Below are 19,394 nucleotides of genomic sequence, written 5' to 3' on the forward strand. Positions count from 1 at the left end.
TGGGAGGGAGTGACGGGCCCCTAAGTCACATCTTAGGACAGTGAAGCCTGAGGGCCCCATTCAGTCCTGGATGCAGTGGTTTATTAAAGTGGCAGCTGAGTGGTAAAATGCACAACTACATTTGCTTACAGGTAAGGCCAAAAATTTGAAGTCTTGGAAAAATGTGATATTGAAATAGCAAAAGATTGATGAACTTTTCCTTGTCCTTAAAAATAAATGTTTAAAAAGGTGGTGGTTATTAATACTGTACTATGACCACTATTACTCCAGATGCTTGGGAAAAATTACCATTTTTTCCCCCAAATATAAAACCATAAGGATTGTTAAAAAAACTTTATTATTTTTTAAAGCAGTTTTAGATTTACAACAAAACTGAGAGGGAAGGACAGATTTCCCACACACCCCTGCCCCCACACATACAGTCTCCCCCATTATCAGCAAGGTTTTAAAAAATTTAATCCCACCAAGATTCGCATGTTCTTGGTGTGGACGGGTACTCTGTAGTCAGAAGGTCACATCCTGAGAATTCCAACTGGGCCCGGGTCTCAGAAATACACCATTATATGTACCACCAATGCCTCTATTCAAAATCCATGTTTTAGGAGAATCTTTTCTATTTATTTGTTGAAATAAAAGTGACACACACACATAAAAAAGGCATTAAAAAGAACAGTGAATGTTGGTCCATCCCGCTCCCCACCTCTAGTCATCCACCATAAAGGAAAGCACTGGGAAGCTTCCATGGCTCCAGAGGGTGTTCTGTGAATATTCCCAGAATATTAAATATAAAATATGCAAAGGAGATGTATGGGGTGAGATCTTACTATTCATGTAGTTTGGTGACGTGCTTTAAAACACCCCACGAAATCTAGCTCATTCTTACCAGCTGTGTTAACGGCTGTATCTAACGTGTGGAGGTCTCAATTGTATACACGTTAAGTCTCTAGGTTTTTTGCTATTATAAACCAGGCTGCGGTGATTGTCCTATTCATTTTTTTTTGGTATCCTTTCATGATGATGATGATTATATAAAATGTATGATAACAGAATATGCACTTCAAATTCTGATAGGGGTGCTTTGCAATCCAAATGGTTTCAGTACTCTGTAGTCCCACTTACGACGTAAGAGAGGACACTTCTGTTCGTCCCTTCCCCAGTATGTGCGTCATCGTGTCTTAAGAGAAGTTTAAATTCAGAAACAAAGATCACTTCCACTCACCCCAGACCACTGGCAAATATCATGCCAAAAATAATAGTAAAATTTGATATAACTAATAAGGAGTAAGGGACCAAAAGACATCAAAAGAATTAGGGAGGGTGATGGGGCAGGTTTTTGACTGAATGTGGAGACATTTACGGTTGTCAGAAGCTCTAGTTAAGCTTTCTGTTGCAAACCTCGTATTTATTCATAAACCTGGAAGAATTTTCTGATGTTCCTGGGTAGAAACCTCAAGCACAAGACATCTCATTTTTTTCCCCTTCAACACAGCTAAGAGATGTACTAGACAGATTTAAGATATATTTAGAATAAAATCAACCAGTACGTGGTAAGAGACTGGATGCTGGGCTTGAAGGGGGAAGACACAACCAAGATGGCTCCTGGGTTTCTGGCTTAAGCACCTGGGTAGACCGGTGACTGAGACGAACAACGCAAGTTGGCCATTTGGGAGCTCGGTCTCGGACGTGTGTGAATTAGAAGTGCAGATGTCAAAGTGACGATGGCTCTGGGGGTCCAGATTTCAGAAGGCAGGTCTTGGAAGGAGACTGAAATTTGAAAGTCATCACTTATGTGGCATTTAAAGCCCTGAGAGTCCGCCGAGCTGGAGAATACGGAAAGAGAAGGCAAAGGAAGCCCGGGACTCAGCAACGAGGAACAAGGAACGTTAACAATTAAAAGCCCACTTATGGGTCAGCGAGGGGATGAAGAAGACCCAGCAAAGGAAGTCGAAGAAGCCATCTGTGAAGGAAGAGGAGCCTGGAGAGTGGTGTAAAAGTATTTTCTATAAGGGGGGTCATGAGGAGCTACTGCTCGGAGGGATGGATGTAAGTCAGACCAGAGGAGGCGTACGGAGTAAAGGAGGGGCAAGGGTGTGAATGACGTCAACGGAAGCAATGCTTTCAAGATGGTGCCCATGAAGGCAGGAGAGAAGGCGCAAAGCTTCAGGCCGGAACATACTGGAGCAAGTCTATAACAGATGAAGAGCAAGAGAGAGGAATGGGGAGGGGAGGGGAGGGAAAGGGGAGAACGGGGCTGAATGAACAGGAAGGAGAATGAACAGGAGAGTAGGAGGCGGCAGGTCCCTTGAAGGGAAGGGCGTCCGAGCACACAGAGACAGCTTCTGCTAAGAGCCGCTCCTTCTGGTGCAACAGGAGGGCAAACAGAACGGGGCAGAGCTGCAGGTAGGTATACAGATCTGGATTGGGCTGTCCAGAGACTTGCCAATGACGCCTTCTATTTCCTCGAAGGAGGAGGAAGCCAGGCGATGTGCTGAAAGTGAGGCGAGGGAGGAAAAGGTCAGTCTGAGGCCAGTGCAGGAGGTGCGAAACAGTCGCTGCGGACGGTGAAGAGCAGGGTGAAAAGAGAAACAGGTTATTTGTTCCCGAGATGCTCCGACTAATGGTGGCAACAGCTTGGGGGACAGAAGTCACTCAGGAAACTGGCAGGTCGCTCGTCAGCTCTGAACGTTATCACTGTGATCAGAGAAAGAGACCACGAGATACAAAATCACGACGTCTGGCAGTTCTCCCTAAAGCTCAGCAAACCAAGTTTTCGTCACGAGCAGTTGTAGCCCAGCAATTCCCCGTCTGGGTGAACCAGAAAGAACGGACGGCGGGGGCTCAGACACACGGGTGCATCCGTGTGTGCAGCGGCACCGCTGACAGTCCACAGAAGTTGGGGACGGTCCCCAAGTCAGCAGCACATCAACGGACGAACGCGCTGCGGTCCGTCCACACAACGGAACAGAATCCAGCCATAAAAAGGAATGTAGCACGGACAGGTGCTGCCACACGGACGAACCTGGAAAACACGATGCTCAGTGAAAGACGCCAGACAAAGGCCACCTGGTGGACCTGTGCCGCGTGTGAAATAGCCACCTGAGACAGAGTTCAGAGTGGTGACTGCTACGAACTGGGGTGGGGGTTGGGGGGGTGGGAGGGGGGTGTGGGAGCAACTGCTTAACAGCTGTGAGGTTTTCTTTGGGGTGATGAAAATGTTTTGGAACCAGAGGTGTGTCTGAGCAACCTGGTGAATACTACTAAATGCCTCTGAATCATTCACTCTAAAATGGTTAAGTTTTTGTTATATGAATTTTAGCTCAATTAAAAAAAAACCAAACACGTCAGCAGAACAAGAGACCTTAAGACACGAATAACTCAATAACCAAATTTCTCATTTCTCACCCACTCCTAGCTAGCCCTCACCACAACTCCATTAACCACTAACGCTGACTCCATCTTTTAATAATGTGATAACTATAGTCACAGCTACATTTTACACTGCTGTCACACTGAATTCTAGGTTGTCCCGGGGCTGTTCTGGCCCCCATTTCCCCTTCTAGACCACATCCCTATATTCTAGCATCTTCCGCAATGCTCACAGTATAGAAGTTTCAATCAACACGTTTTACTTAACTTTGCACGGTAGACTTACAGTATGTAACGGAGTTAGAGTTTCTAAGGAAAGAAAGCTCTGCCAATTTTTTTTTTTTAATACTAGGCCAAATTTAAGAAGAGATCAACAGAAGAATTTTCGAGGGGCAAGGGCTTATCATGGGCAGAACCAAGATTATTTCAGTTTGTTGTAGGAATCTGAGGCTTGGGTATTTTTGAATTACTGTGGGTGGTAGAACAGAAAATAAAATTTAATACAAAATGACTAATAAGGGAAGGTGAAGGCAAAGGAGTCAAGAAAACCATGAAAACCTGGCAGATACCAGTTTGTTTTCATCTCCACTTACAATGACTGTAAAATTCATGATGCATTAAGGAAGAGAAAAAGGACTCAAGGACTCTCACACATGACAAAAGGGAGCAACCAAAGATCACAGACCTCTGGCTTTATTTTCAGGGCTCTAACTTGCCAATTACAAAGTAAGCCTCTTCTTTAAGTGATGCTACAAACTAGAAAACACAAAGAGGCCCCAAATAAAGTGGTGGCTTGTCTTCTAAGAGCCACGCCATCTGCACTGACGCGCAGGCTTCCCGGACCACGGCTTCCTTTCTGGAGCAACGCAGTTACGTACGGAGTGTATGTAAATCGACACTCCGACATGACGAAGGGCAAGCAGCACTGTGATCAGGAATTTTTATATTATGATTATTTTCCACTGAAGAAAGGGAGACAACATCAAATTAAAAAAAAAAAAAAAACTGTACAGGGGTGCCTGGGTGGCTCAGTTGGTTAAGCGACTGACTTCGGCTCAGCTCATGATCTTGCGGTCTGTGAGTTCGAGCCCCACGTCAGGCTCTGGGCTCTGTGCTGAAAGCTCAGAGCCCGGCACCGGTTTCGGATTCTGTGTCTCCCCCGCTCTCTGCCCTTCCCCCACTCGCACTGTGTCTCTCTCTGTCTCTCAAAAATAAATAAACTTTAAAAAATTAAAAAAAAAACTGCACATATTAGTGTTTGAAAAATTTCTTAGACGACATAGGAAATATTGCCTTTCTTTCCAATGTCAGAAAGCCTACCGTAGCCTATGAACTCCCCGGGGGTGGGGGATATGGGAAGGGGCAGGTGAGACAAACTTTGGAATTTAAACTTGCTGGTAAGGAGGTCACAGTCTAAAATGCACCACTTAGCCTCTATTAGGAATTAAAAGCAAAAATGAAGTAGAAACAAAAATGCGAACAGTCCAGGCTAACATGCGATAGGTTTCCTGAATTATTCTGCAGCATGAGGTCAGGAAGACCATGTTTTCAACATGCAGCTTTGGAAATTTACAGGCACTTTGATAACTCCGTGGTTGGCTGCTGCTTCTGTTACCATGGAAACAGACTGCTAAAAATGGGGCATGTTTCTTTAAACTGATCATACCTTCACACAAATTCCCTTCTCCTTTTTGTCAAAAGTTGGAATGAATTTAAAGTATGCCTCTCGTGGTATGACAACGTGATGTCAAGCTGGGGGGCCTGGTACAGAACAGCAGGGGTAACATCAGTCTGTGGCACGCATACAGAAGGATATTACACGCATACGCGTTTTAAAACATCTCATTTGGTTAAGGAGTGGTGGAAATGAAGTACCTAGTGGCATAAAAGGAAGTATAATGCAAATATCAGGCACTTTGAAAGCAACATCATCCACTTAACTGCCTCATCACCAGCAACGTAAAGAGGTTAAAACAATACTTGATTTCTTTCTTGTTGACAACGGACTTTTAATCTGTAGGACCCTACTGGCTCTATCCCCGAACTTCCACATTTCTTTTTTTTTTTTTTTAATTTTTTTTTTCAACGTTTATTTATTTTTGGGACAGAGAGAGATAGAGCATGAACGGGGGAGGGGCAGAGAGAGAGGGAGATACAGAATCCGAAACAGGCTCCAGGCTCTGAGCCATCAGCCCAGTGCCTGGCGCGGGGCTCGAACTCACGGACCGCGAGATCGTGACCTGGCTGAAGTCGGACGCTTAACCGACTGCGCCACCCAGGCGCCCCTGAACTTCCACATTTCTTAGCCTACATGGTTCCCAGAGAAGATAATATTTTTCTTATTTTGGGGGCAATCAGAACTTCTCTATTCCACCACCACCACATCAGAATTCCAGTGGGCAGCTCTCGCTAGAGGTGCCGTTGAGTAAAAGCATCTTCCTAACTGCTCTAAGCTGGGAAGATGTACGTGGCATAAAACATTCTGAAATGTCTTAACGTAAATGCCTGAGGCAGGTTCTCTGAGTAAAAGGACAAGTGACAATGAAACAGGAAAACTGTGGCATATTAGGTACCTCCGATTTTTCCCAGACTAGAAAGCACATGCCACTCTTTTGAGGCCACTTGATCCTGGCTCAGTGGCTTGGTTTTTCTGCCTACTTTGTGGATTTAGAAATGGGCTGCGTGCACACACACACACACACACACACACACACACACGCCAATCTGCCCAGGAAAACAAGAGAACTGAGAAGTGGGCTAACCTGTGTGCTCTCCTAGCACCCCAGCGACTGTATGTGATGGTGCAGACGAAGGGGTGAGCTGCGGCCCGTCAGGCCAATAGAGCAGGGTGGGGTGGGGAGGAGAGGCATTCTGGGAGAAAAGAGTGATGGAGGGACAGAAAAATGTGACCCGCTTCTGGACACAGGGGAGGGGGCCTCACTTGAAGGAGAGGTCCGATTGGGTGGGGCGAGATGAGGAGGCAGCTTTTGGTCTACTGGAGTCAAGACCCCTATAAAGACTGTATTTGAGGAAAGGGACCTCGACGACAAGGGTGTGGCTGTGGTGCAATAATGCTGTGGATAGGAGAAAGAAATACTGTTGAGGTAGAAGTGACAGATCTGGTGACAGGACTCGGTGACAGGTTATGAGGAGGAGGTCAGGGATCAGCCCTATTCAGGTGTCCGCCATGAGTCAACAGGTGGACAGAGGTGCCCTCAACTGCGACAGGACACTGGAGGAGTGGGTCTCATGGGAAGGAGAAGCCGGCTGGTGTCGCCAGGTCGAGGACTGCACAGGCCTGCCTGGAACCCGCGAGAGAGGCTTGACCATCCCTCACTGGACCAAAGTACACATGGGTTTCTTCTTTATCTTTTACGCACGTGTGCTCATTTTTACTCCTATATTATCATTTACTTTCTCACTTTTTGGGCTGTGAGCTCCTTGCATGCTGGCATAATACTATGCATGCTCAAATTTCTGCAAAACGGAATTATTTCTAATAAAAAAATTAGATAATTTCATCTCAAAAAGAGCACGCACCCATTTTCTTTTTAAAAACACTGACTCATGTCTGGGAAGAGGGACCTTTTACCTTTTCCATCACACCTGTATGTTATTTCAATTTCTGAAAAGGACAATATCCTACTCTTTGAAATTACTTTTTTAATGTTAACTTAGTGATATCTCACTGTACAACACTTTCAATTTTGTAGAACACTGACAGAAAACAAAGAAAGGAAACATTCCCAGAGAAATCAAAATAGTTGTAAAACTCAAGTGCTTTTACTGTAAAGCTTTGTAGCATTCTTTATTTCAACTGCCTATTTGTCTCTCCCACCATGGCTCAATAAATGTATTTTAGTTAGGTCAACAACAGAATCAAGATTGCACTATTACATTTTGTTAATTTTTGCTTACTTTGAAGGAGCTTAGACAAAGCCTACCTGAAAAGGGAGAGTGGCCAGATTTTGGCAAAAATCAAACAATAAATAACAATGCTAGCAATCTAGTGATGGTCCAGGGATCACTCTGTATATCTCCACAGTGCCTTAAGGAGCCAATGCATTCCATTTGGGGGTTATTAGTTTATAGCTAATTATAAATTCTATCTGATGGGAATAGTTCAAATGGTATTCTGCTTAAGAAGGCAGGGAGGCAGATAATACTCTTTAAATCCTTGTTGCATAATAATGTGTCTATGAGATAGATGCAGGACACTGGGGGTGAGGTATGAAAATGATCCAAATAAGGATTCTATCCCCCCAAATCATTACGGCCTAACAGTGAAGATAATAAAGATACAATAGCAAAAGGTAAGGGGTGCCTGGGTGGCTCAGCCAGTTAAGCATCTGACTTCGGCTCAGGTCATGATCTCACAGTTTGTGGGTTCGAACCCTGCATCGGGCTCTGTGCTGCCAGCTCGGAGCCTGGAGCCTGCTTCTGATTCTGTGTCCCTCTCTCACTCTGCCCCTCCCCCGCTCATGCTCGCTGCTCGCTCTCTCTTGCCCTCAAGAATAAACATTTAAAAAAAAAAAAAACACAAAACCCAGCAAGACGTAAAATGCCATAGACAGACGCAGATCAAGTTATCGGGAACATACAGAGGGAGGAAATTATTCTTAGCTGATAGGGTCAAGTGACTTTCTTTAGGAAATGACATCGGGGTTGGGTTTTCCCAGACTCAGCCTGCAGAGCTGAGGTGAGAGGAACATGGTGAGCAGGGGCGTGAAGTGGCGAGGGGAGAGCAACACCATCTTTCACAGAACTTTCGACACCGGGGGCAATCTTTTATCATCTGCGCCGCTCAATACGGCTGGCTCTAACCACCTGTGCCTAATGTGATGAAGGAGCTGGATTTTAAACAAAGTGTTTCATTTTAATTACTTTAAATTTAAAGAGCCACACACAGCTAATGGGCAGCGCAGGTACAGCACGTATGAGATGATTTCCAACATTCAGAAAAGTTCTGGCGTTTAGGGAAAGGTATTTGTTTCATCTCTCCTCCCCAGCATGGCCTGCTTAGAGGACTTCAGACAAAGGTGCACTATCTTCTTACACAGCCACGGCCCAGCACACTGCGTCGATCCCCCCACGGTTTACTATGCCACCTACCATGAACTTTCACACCCTTTATCTCTACTGGGATTCACCGGCCTGTGACAGAAGTGGGAACGTGGCCCCCCAGTCTGGAAGCCTTCCCCCCGCCCACACCCACGGGCTGGACAACACGACAGGAGCCCAGATCCCCCAGTCACCGAGAGGACAGCTGACCAGGGTGGCAGTCTGATCCACCTTGGGCCGTGCTGAGCGAGAAATGCACTTTGGTTCAAACGCTGAGTCTTGGGGCTGTCAGAGCAGTCCGTTTTGGTCAAAGGAAATTAATAGACAGCCCCGTTTTCTTTCTGTGGTTTTTATTCTCACCATTAGAGAGCTCTGGAAACTGGACATCCATTTTCCTGTTTAATTGTAACTAGCTGGTAGCACCGGTATTATGGTTCGTTACCTTAATAATGACTCCGATTAAATCACTCAATTGAATTAAAACACCTCAACTTATTTGATTTTTCTTCAAAATCTGTAATTATTACTTCTTCAGTTGTCAAGTCAGTGATTTGTAACGTCCTTTAGTTCTAGAACCAGAAATGAAATTTAAATCTCATCCATGTTGCACACAAACAGAAAATGTTCAAAGCCTTCTGTGGACAAGTCAAAGGCCGAGGCTCCCTGCTGCTGCTTTGACAAAACAAACTAGTCTAAGGAGAGTGTTCTGTTTTGAATTTCACCAGGAGAATCCACGATGCTTACGGCTAGCCTCACCTAAAGCAACTGATAATGAAATTCCCCACTACGCACACGGACTGGTATTTACCAGGAACTTTATATAAGCATTCACAAAGCTGCGAGGTCATAGGCTTCGTTATCCCAACAGTTCTTTGGTATGTGATGACGACTCCTCGTAGGCTGATGGTACTTGGAACATCTTCCTCTTAACTTTTCAGTAGGTATTACTACCTTTTCTTGTTCAGGAGCTGCAGAGACTCCCTGAAGCCCGACACTATTTGCTAATACGTCTGCTTTTCCCCCTAATAATAATTATGGCTAACCAGCACTGTCAATAGTAACAGGAATTCTGCGATATCCTAATGTAAGTAAGAAAGAGGGCAACACTGGACTCCCTAGCCCTTACAGTCGACACACGTCAGAAACACCACAGAGACTGAGCAGTGTCCATGCCGTTAGAACTAAATGGACCAAAATCCATCGTTCCTCATTACCTGGAAACTCGCGGTCTCGAAAGAAAAAAAAAACAACACACCGGCAGCCATTCTTTCAAATAAACCAACTTTGCCAAAAAGGAGTGGAAAATGAAACGCTACTGATGTGAAATATCCTAAGTATTTTTAGTGCCCTTCACACGTGAGGCAGAAACCTTCAGACACTAATAGTCACTTGTCTATGTGTCTCTTTTGACAGAACGGCGTAGGATCTAATGAGACTCCAGGGCATTTTCGTGTTTCCACAACTGCTGCTGTGTCAATCAACTTTCACGGATCAATACAACTAACATATGGTCCGAGGCCGAAAAGCAGAGGAAACTCAGCAAAGGGCTGTCCCAACGTCGTCCTCTAGAGTCCGATGAGCTGACTACCGGTACTCATCGGCGGGCAGGGACCGTGACACCGTGAATTCCAGGAGTTCGATCTTGCACAGGAACGTTATTTTCATACTACTCCAAACAAAAAGGGCTCTCTGCAAAATTTCTCCTATTTTTTCCTGTTCTAATTAAACCCAGGTCTAATCTCTCTTTCACTGTCACTAACTTGGAGGTAACAGATTATCCTTGGTATCTATGGGTTTGCTTGTCCCTCCCCCCCCCCCCCCCCGCCCCCCCCACCACCCAGCCCTATCTCTGGCAGAAAATGAGTAGAAATGCAATCTCTTGAGGTATGAAGAAAACCCTGTTCAGTGCAGCTGTGATGAGAGAGACTAATTTGATCCAAACACATCTGTGGAGTGTTTTAAAATATGAAAGTTCTCTCCCTTTACCTCTTTATACCTGTGAGCTTATATGACAGTAATATTTCTCTATGTGATAAATATATAAATATATATATATATATATATATATGGAATTTTAAAAACTAAAATTTAAATAGAAGGAAAAAGTAACAAAGGGCTGAAAACAAGACAAGAGGGATGACAGAATGGCATCAAATTGGACATCTCATAAAAACAGTATCAGGTACGTACTGCTTTTCCTCCTCGTACAAATGAGGACAGAAATTAAGGCTCAGAGCAGGGAACTTGTCCAGGGTCACAAAGCTAGGAAATGGTGTGCCTGGGACCTGATCCCAAGTATATCTCACTTGAGAGTCCATGTTCTTGCTCGTGTGACATTACGCTGTCACACAAGTTTAAATGGAAGGCACGGTCACAATCGTTAGGGAAACAACCTGTACCTTATGTAATCATGTCAACTCTGCTTTGCTGTGCTTGTTGGTAATTCTACCCGGTTTTCATATTTTTAATCCTTGTTTCCAGGCTCCTTTATCAGGCTCTGCGGTTGTGACATCTCCATTTCTCTCCACTTCCTCAGTTTTCAAGTAGCACAAAAATTGTTTTTAAATTTCAGGTATTAATAGGAGCCTAACACACGAACTTGACTTAAATGATACACAGACAGCTAATTCTTAACTTTTTTTTAAGTTACAATTTAAAAACCTTAAGTTCCCTCAGGGAATCTCTAGAATGTGTCCTAAAAATCCCACTGGTATCGATTTTAGAAGAATCCACAGTAAGGCTTGCTGCGCACAAGCAGAGGCGACCCCATTGTTTGATTCCTGGTAACGGCTATTTATACATGATTGTGTTTGTTTTGATTGAGAGGTTTTTTTCTACTTGTACTTAAAAGTAGTTCAACTTTAAAAAGTCCCACTGTTGTTTCTTCTTACTATCTTTCAATTCTGTAACAATCCCTACCATCACATTCTCATATTCTGAGTGAGCAAAAAAGGGGGCAATATGCTTTTGGAAGAAGCTCAGACTCCTGCTCAGGCAGGTAAGTCTACATTTACTCTCTGGGTCTAGGAGGTGAGCAAGAGCGAGTGGAGAGGTGAGGGGGTGGCTGATGGCCGGAGCTGAAAGCAGATAAAACGAAAAGAGGATATTGTGGGGTTTTTTTTCTCCCAAAGAACACTAGAAAATCAAACTTCAAAGTCAACAAGCATGGCGAGGGGTGGCCTTCAGGATCCCAAATTCAGGAAAAACTTCATGTCAGTAGGTCCTCTATTTCCTGAACCATGGCCCTTGCTCTCCAGCTGCTGCAGAGGAGCACAGATGGCACCAGTCTTGCCACACTTCGGTATATGCCGGGACGGGGGACAGCAATGCTCACACCTTTGGCCATCTTCTCACGTCAGTCACTGAGGTGCTGTGCAGTGGCCATCAACAGTGATCGCCGGCATTCACAAGCTTATCTTATGCCTTGTTAAAAACCCCCATGAAACTAAGCAATGCATTTTTAAAAAACAAAACAAAACAAAATGATGCACTGAGCATTACAACCAAACAAACCAATCATTTAAAGACATGCTTAAGAAAGCAGTAGCTACCTTCCTGGCTTTAAACAATAAAAACCATGAACGTGTCAACTGGAAAAAATTAATTTTCCTGGAATTATGTGTTTAAGCCTAAAGCAAATAGTGTGCTAAAGACTATCGAAAGGGAAATGGCCTCTCCTAAAGGGGTGGGGGCGGGGGGCATGAGAAAATGCACGAAATGGACCTGGCAGGATTTCACTGAAATCAGGGCTGGCCTGCTAAAGTCCCCTTCCTGCGTGAAACCCTGCAACACGCCTAGAGGTCTGTGAGCTAGGGAATGGTTGCAGAGAGCCACCGAGGACAGCACTGCGCTTTCATTTCCAGGAACTCAGAGCGTGTGAGGTACAGGAGTGAGCACAGAGAGAAGACACACCGCACGGTAGGCAGACGGGCACACGGACGTGCACAGCCTGGCCTACGGGCAACAGAGACCCGGCACTTGTGCCCCCGGCCACAGACACACTGACCTTCCTTGAGACTTTTCTGGTTGCTCCCCTCAAGGCATTCCTTCTCTTTGACTGGTTCGAAATCCCCAGCAGTTAAAATCTCCGGGAAGCCCTGTTGCTGCTTCTTGGAGCTATCGATCATGGTGAGAGGCTCCTGGAGACGGGCAGCATCAAGCGGGAGAAAAGCGCAAGGTGCAGAGCACGCTCCGGTCCGCTCCCCCGGTCCCGGGTCCCTCCTCGCAACGCCCCAGGCACCGGCTGATCAGGTCTCTAAGCAGCCGGAGGCAGCCATTCCCCTCTAGCTCCCGGCCCGACCCGCGCGCACACACACACCCCCGCGCTGCGCGGCAGGAAGCCCTCAACTCTCTCCACCTCCCACCAGAGACACCCGCAGGCACGATGCTGAAATCCCACCCCTTTTCCCAGCCAGCCCCCTCTCCCCTGCCATTCCGGCTGCCCCCTCCCCCCGCCTCCCCCGCGCGCCGGGTCCTTCCATCTGCAGTTCGATGGTCCGAATCATCTGACAAACACTGAGTCAAGCGGTTAAAAATAAATCCTGTAGTTGTTAGAAGAGAAGACTTTGCTGATACCTAAGAAGACAAAGTGTTGCCTGCGGTCTCTCCCCGGCTCTCTCAACACACCCGCAGGCTGGGGGAACACTTTCTATCGGCCAGACAGGCGCATTCATTACTCATTAAGTTCTCCAGCTAGACAAACGGCGGTCTAGGGCATCAGAAGGAAGCGGGTCTTATCTCAGCGCAGGCACCACACTCCAGAAACGCGCTACCAGCATAACCGGCTACCAGCGCACGCATCCCGCTCCCAGGGGTCTTTGGCCGGGGGCTTTGCCCCGAGTCCCGCTCTTCCGGGCAGAGCCGGGGCTCTTGGTATCGGGGAAAGGCGCTGGAACTGCAGCTCTCGGCTGTCACCAACTCAGACCCGGGCAGCACTTTCCCTTTGTGCCGCTAGTCGGCCGAGAGAGTTAACATCGCCATGATTGTGCGAAGGGAAGGTCTCCTCCCATGGATGAGAAGCAGACGCAGCGGGAGAGCTTCTGTCTCCTACGGAGTGGAGCGGAGCAGATTCGGCCGGCCAGCGGCCCGAGTTTTATCTCACGTGAGTCATTTAATCTCACGGGCACCCCTCCCGTGAGTCACAGACTGCTGGCTGTGGGTGCCGCTTGGAGGGAACCACTAGGTATGGCACTTCCAGGCAAACGTGGAGAGGAGCCTGTTTTCATACATATCAAATACATATCTACCCATAGCTACAGCCAAACCAGTCTGATTTTTTTTTTTTTACAGGTTCAAAGTATGCTCCTTTGCAAAGGGTTCCCATAAAACCCATGAGAGGCTCTAAGAGCAGTGGATGGGATCCTCTTCCATGAGGGCTATATTTTGCTCACTTTTTTTATAACCAACATCCAGCAAACTGCCTTAACTATTAGTTTTCAATAAAACTTGTTGCATGATTGAGGGAACGAATGAAAGCTGAAGAAGCTCCAACAGGAAAACTTGTTTTGATAATACTCAAAATTCTGAATCAGTCCTAGATCAATGACTATTAGTCACTGATTTGAGATGAAATGTTCTCTAAAAGAAGCACATTCTCTCTTTAGAATATACACATACATTTTGAATGTGCATCTGACATGATCCTTCTGTGGGATAAAGAAAGGATTACGTTTTTGAAGCCAGAAAAATCGCTATCGTCTTCACCACTGAAACACAAATGGGGACTGGATGAGGATTCTGTCCTTTGTCCCTGGGTCCAGGGCTGGCATGCACTAAACCCCGTGGTGTTCTAGAAAGATAGTGATCTACTCTCCTCCAGCGTCTCTCGAGAATGGGATTACACAACACATGACATGCTTCTTGTCAAGTCAAATTCCTTCTGAAGCACCGTAAGCCCGGTGCTGGGAGTCTAAACCCCCACAGCACAGACAACGCTGAGCTTATCACACACAGTTCGCAAAAATGTGCTCAAAGGCTCCACTACTATTTCCGATTCTGAGGCCTCTGTTCATCTACGTTGACTGTGTCTGCATCTTTAAAGGAGCAAAAAAAGTAACCATAGTTTTTTGAGGACATTCTTTAGGTCAGTCGCCTTTTTAGCAGTTTGGTGAAGTTTATCTCATCTAACCCCCAAAAGCCCTTTCTGACCACTATGATTTTTGGTTCATTGCAGACATTTTACAGACCCGGCCCCAAGTTACAAAGCTTCTAAGGGGCAGGTCGGAAATTTAACCAATCTTAGCTCTCCAAAGCCTGAGTCTTTGATCTTGAGACAGGTTTTAACAGCAGAGGCCATAACTTTTATGGCGTCCTAGCAATTCTACTCCTGGTGAGGGAGAAGGAAGTCGACATAACCATATCAGAATGTTTTCGTGAAAGCATTTCAACTTTCCTGAAATTACTATTTCCTGAAATAATAAGAGCAGTAGCCAAGTCTGTTGAGTGCTTACGGTGTGCCCCAGTCCAAGTGCTTTCCATACGTCATCTCATCTGTCCTGCTGCCAGCCTGGGAGTTCAACACTATCGCAATTTACAGATGAGGAAACTGGGGCCTAGAAAAATTGACATTGTCGGAGCTCGCATGTCTTCTACGTGGTGACCGGGATCTGTGACAGGTTGCTTGGCTGCAGAGACTGTATTCTTAATTACTTTTCTAAAAAGAACAACAACAATAGATCCTAATATTCTCTTTCTCATAAAGCTGCTTTTGAAATCCCGCTCAACTGTGTTCAGGCCATAAGTTTAGAAATCTGAGTAGATACGGAGCTCGATCAGCCACGTCAAAATTCTTTACTGGCTGTGTGTGCCTGCCTATGTGTGCTGAGTGGGTTAAAAACTGAAACGGTTCTCTTTTAAGGATCTTCTCTAAACTTATTATTTTTGTATCTGATAAAGATAAAAAAAATCTCAATAAGGGAACACATTGTCCTGCTGTAGGTTTCTATCTCAAGTCTTGCTTCTGTAGTTTCGAGAGAAAATAATAATTTCCTTAGTGGTAAATATGCCTGAAAGAACATTTATTTTGTTATTTTTAAAAATCTGAAATAATTTCAAATTCACAGAACATTTTTTTCCTGAACCATCTGTGACAAGGCTCTGACGTGATGCCTCTTTACCCTAAGCACTATGGTGTGTAATTCCTACAACAAGGACATTTTCCTAGAAAGCCCCAATATTACCATCAATATCAGAAAATTAACACTGGTTTATCACCATCTAATCCACAGACTCAGTTCCACTAACTGTCCCAACAAAAGGATCCAAACGAGGATCACGTGTGGCCCTGAGTTATTTCAAGTGTCTTTAGCATTCTTCCATTGTGAATAGTTCCTCAGTCTCTCTTAACTCTTCTTTCCTTAAATTTTGAAGATTACAGACCAGTTATTTTGTAGAATCACCCTCGGTTTGGGTTATCTGGTGTGTCTTCATCATCAGACTCACGATCAGGCTATGGCAGGAGTATCTTGGGCAGGAACATCACGGAAGCAGTGATGCGTTCTCTGCGTCCTGTCAAGTGGTACGCAAATTCAATTTGTCTCATAACTGGTAAGAGTTATTTTGATGAACTGATTAAGACGGTACCGGGCATGTTTCTTCATGGTAAAGTTAGTTTTTCTCTTTGTAACAAATTATTGTGTGGGGATGAATTATTTATTACTATGATGGTTGCCAAATGGTGATTTTGAAAAGTCTATCATTCCTTCTACGTTTATTAGCAGCACATTCTACTGTAAGAATAAGAATTCCCTGTATCTCGTTTATGTTACCTGTTTCTATCACCATGGACTCCTGGGCTCCTATTTTGTTTAGTGGGGGAGAGCATGTTCCTTTCATTTATTCTGATGCTCAGATTCTTGCAGATTCGGCCAGCGGGGGCCCCTTCAGGCTGGCTTCAGCTCCTGGCTGTCATGGCCCATCCTCTGCGTACTTTATTACTTCCCGGTACAAGGCATCCCGGACTCTTTTACTTGTCCCACCCCGCTGAGAAAGCAAGGGCTGTGTACCAGGTGCGCTCGTTGCTTTTGGGGTGACAGTGTTCCCAGGCCTCCTTTGGAGGAAGTTAGGGAATATGTCTGTGAGATTATGTGTGTGAATGTACACACACTTACTTCTCTCTATATTTAAGCATGTATGTCTGTATTTATTTATATATGTTGAAAACCACGAGTTTGCCCTGATGCCTCCAATTCTGATTCAATGCCAAAGGTTCTTTCTCAGTTTCTCTCTTTTATACATTTGTAACCCCCTTCTCTGACAGCGAGGCTCTGGTCTCCCATGGTCTGTGCACTCCGTTCGCAGATATCCTGGTCACCTCCTTACTATCAATGATGACCAGACCCGACACAGGTGTCTCCTCACCCCACGTGGGCTCAAACCCTACCCTGGACTGCTGCCCCCACGTAGCTCAGCCCCACAAAATGTCTTTTGGATTCAATCAGGGACAAAGGGACGAAGGATGTTTGCATTCTCTCTGAGTAAAAGAAGCCACAGTTATCAAGTGAACTGCTCTCAGTAGGTCTGTCCTTGTTCGTTACTACATGTACTGCATCATCTTCAGTGTCATTTGGCTCTACTGTCGTGGGGGGCATTTAACTTCAAATGACAGGTGATTAGAGTCACTTTGGTTGTGATAAATCTACTTCCAGAGTCTTCGTGTGTACACACATGTAAAAGAGCTGTTTCAGTACGAAAGACGGTACCGTAAATCAAGTCATTTTCCCACTACTCCAAGCATAGATATTTAATAAGCGTGAGAAAAATTGTGTGGCTTGGAGACCAGGAATAATCCAGGAAAGGCTTCAGGGACTCAAAACAGAAACAAATGCGGCTCAAGGGACCTCCACAAAAAATTGGCAGAGTCAACGTATGCTCATAAAGCTGCTGATAAAAAAGAGATCGCTGTGGAAGACACTGCGCTTCGATAAAGACAGACTGGACAGTACCACTGATCGGGCAACTCTTCCGCAACCTAAGAGGCCGAGGGTGATGAACGCTGTAATTAGAAGCAGAACGGAAACAGGTTGCTTAATACTGTGTTGTGCTTCTCCTGTAGCCTTTCTGACAACGGACTAAGAGAAGATGCCTTTCCTTTTCACCTCCAGCATCCTGGGACTTTGAAACAGGGCCTCAAGGAGCCTGTCACTGGAGCAGGATGAAGGTGCATCCTGGGGCTGGCCTCCACAAGGCCTGAGCCATGGTGTGGCACAAGTCAGGCACAGGTGGACAACTAGACTGGATGCATGTAGAGGGAAAAATGGCAGTCTAGGTTACGCCTAATTTTTTCCCCAAGGGTACCGTATTTTTAGTAAAATACAGATATGATCCTTAATTTTCCCTCTTTTAAAATTATAAGACCAATATAAAAATATTGTATCTTTCAAGGGTGCCTGGGTGGCTCAGCTGGATGAGCACCTGACTCTTGATTCCGGCTCCAGTAATGATCCCAGGGTCATGGGATCGAGCCCACATCAGGCTCCATGCTGAGTGTGAAGCCTGCTTAGGATTCTCTGTCTCTGTCTCTCTGTCCCTCTCCCCAGCTCATACTCTAAAAAAAAAGAAAAAAATATATAGTATCTTTAGATAAATAACTAAATGGTTATGATAAATTCTAATAATTTTATAATTATTAAACCCAATTTAATGATCCTGGTAATTAAAATGATATATTTTTGTTAAAAAAAAAAAAGGACAGAATGCCATCTCTGAAATCAGAGGACATATCCCAAAAGTCCTTCCTTTTTTTTTTATATTTTAAATACACGGATATCAAATGTGTAGTACTTCAGATATAAAGAGATTAACAAATAAGCCCTATGGAAACCACTATTTTATAAGGAGGGACAAGTTTTCCTGTTATTTCTCAGACGAAGGACCGTCAACAGTCTGAACAATTAAGCACGGGCGTAAATGAATACTACTATCGGGTAAAAGAGCCTGATAACTTGGCTTGTAAAGTGTGTTCACGCTCCTGAGGACAGGAACCTCGGCAGGGGTGTTCGGGACTGGAATGTGACCATCTCACCATCGGTGACCACTGATTAACCTCCGCTTACGGCAGAGGCAGGAACTTCACCAGGGATGGGCGAATGGCAGGGGAGGCGGAGGAATGCGATTCCTAGCTCCTTCTAAGTCCCCGTTACGTAATGATGGCATCGGTCAAGAGCAGTGTTGGGTGCACACAAGTGACCAGTGCCACGGGTCTCCTCCTGCCCAAAGCTGCAGTATGGATGATGAAGAGATGACAGAATACACTTTATCAGCTTTAAAAAAAGTCATCCAAATCCCTGCTCTATTTCAATTTTTTTTAACGTTTACTTATTACTGGGAGACAGAGAGACACAGAGTGTGAGCAGGCGAGGGGCAGAGAGAGGAAGACACAGAATCCAAAGCAGGCTCCAGGCTCTGAGCTGTCAGCAAAAAGCCCGATGCGGGACTCGAACTCACAAATTGCAAGATCATGACCTGAGTCGAAGTCTGTCGCCTAACCAACTGAGCCACCCAGGCACCCCCCGCCCCCGTTCTGTCTCTAAGCTGGACCATTACTTATGAACATGTGAAGATTTACAACAAAGCTTTCCTTAGATCATATATCTTCAGAGTAGTGTGCCATGAATTCGGAGTTACAGAATAGAAGGGAGAATGAAACGGCCGCAACTTCGAAGGTTTGGCACAGACAGAAGGGAGGAGGGAAGAGTGAGAGGGTCAAAGCCCAGCAAAGGCGGGAAGACGCATCATCAAGCTACGAGCAGCGTGATGCTGAGGTCAGCACTTGTAATAAGAACCCTGTCTACAGGAGTGTCTCTTCACCTTTTTTGCATCATTGTCCCCATCGCCTGGTCCTAATCATTTTCCATGAAATTTTAATACCACAGATTTACTACGTATCTGTTTACGTACTTTGTGTGTATCTGTGCCTTACACATAAGTGATTTTTTTTTTTTCCGCCCATCCCTCAAGAACCAATCTGT

At 45.2% G+C, this 19,394-nt stretch overlaps 1 protein-coding gene across 7 annotated transcripts in view; it reads right to left on the reverse strand.

The window, feature by feature from the left end:
* MRTFB (myocardin related transcription factor B) overlaps positions 1 to 19,394 on the reverse strand; it is a 190,895-nt gene that overhangs the window by 64,378 nt on the left and 107,123 nt on the right. For 2 of the 7 annotated variants that reach the window (XM_047838247.1, XM_047838246.1), the window contains exon 1: positions 12,434 to 12,726. The exons of the other annotated variants lie outside the window; for them this stretch is intronic. In XM_047838247.1, coding sequence (XP_047694203.1) covers positions 12,434 to 12,554 — 121 coding nt within the window. In that variant the 5' untranslated portion in view covers positions 12,555 to 12,726. Of the gene's footprint in view, positions 1 to 12,433; positions 12,727 to 19,394 lie in introns of those variants that run through there. 7 annotated transcript variants of the gene reach the window in all.

The sequence above is a fragment of the Prionailurus viverrinus genome, chromosome E3 (assembly GCF_022837055.1).
Source record: "Prionailurus viverrinus isolate Anna chromosome E3, UM_Priviv_1.0, whole genome shotgun sequence".
Classification (NCBI taxonomy): domain Eukaryota; kingdom Metazoa; phylum Chordata; class Mammalia; order Carnivora; family Felidae; genus Prionailurus; species Prionailurus viverrinus.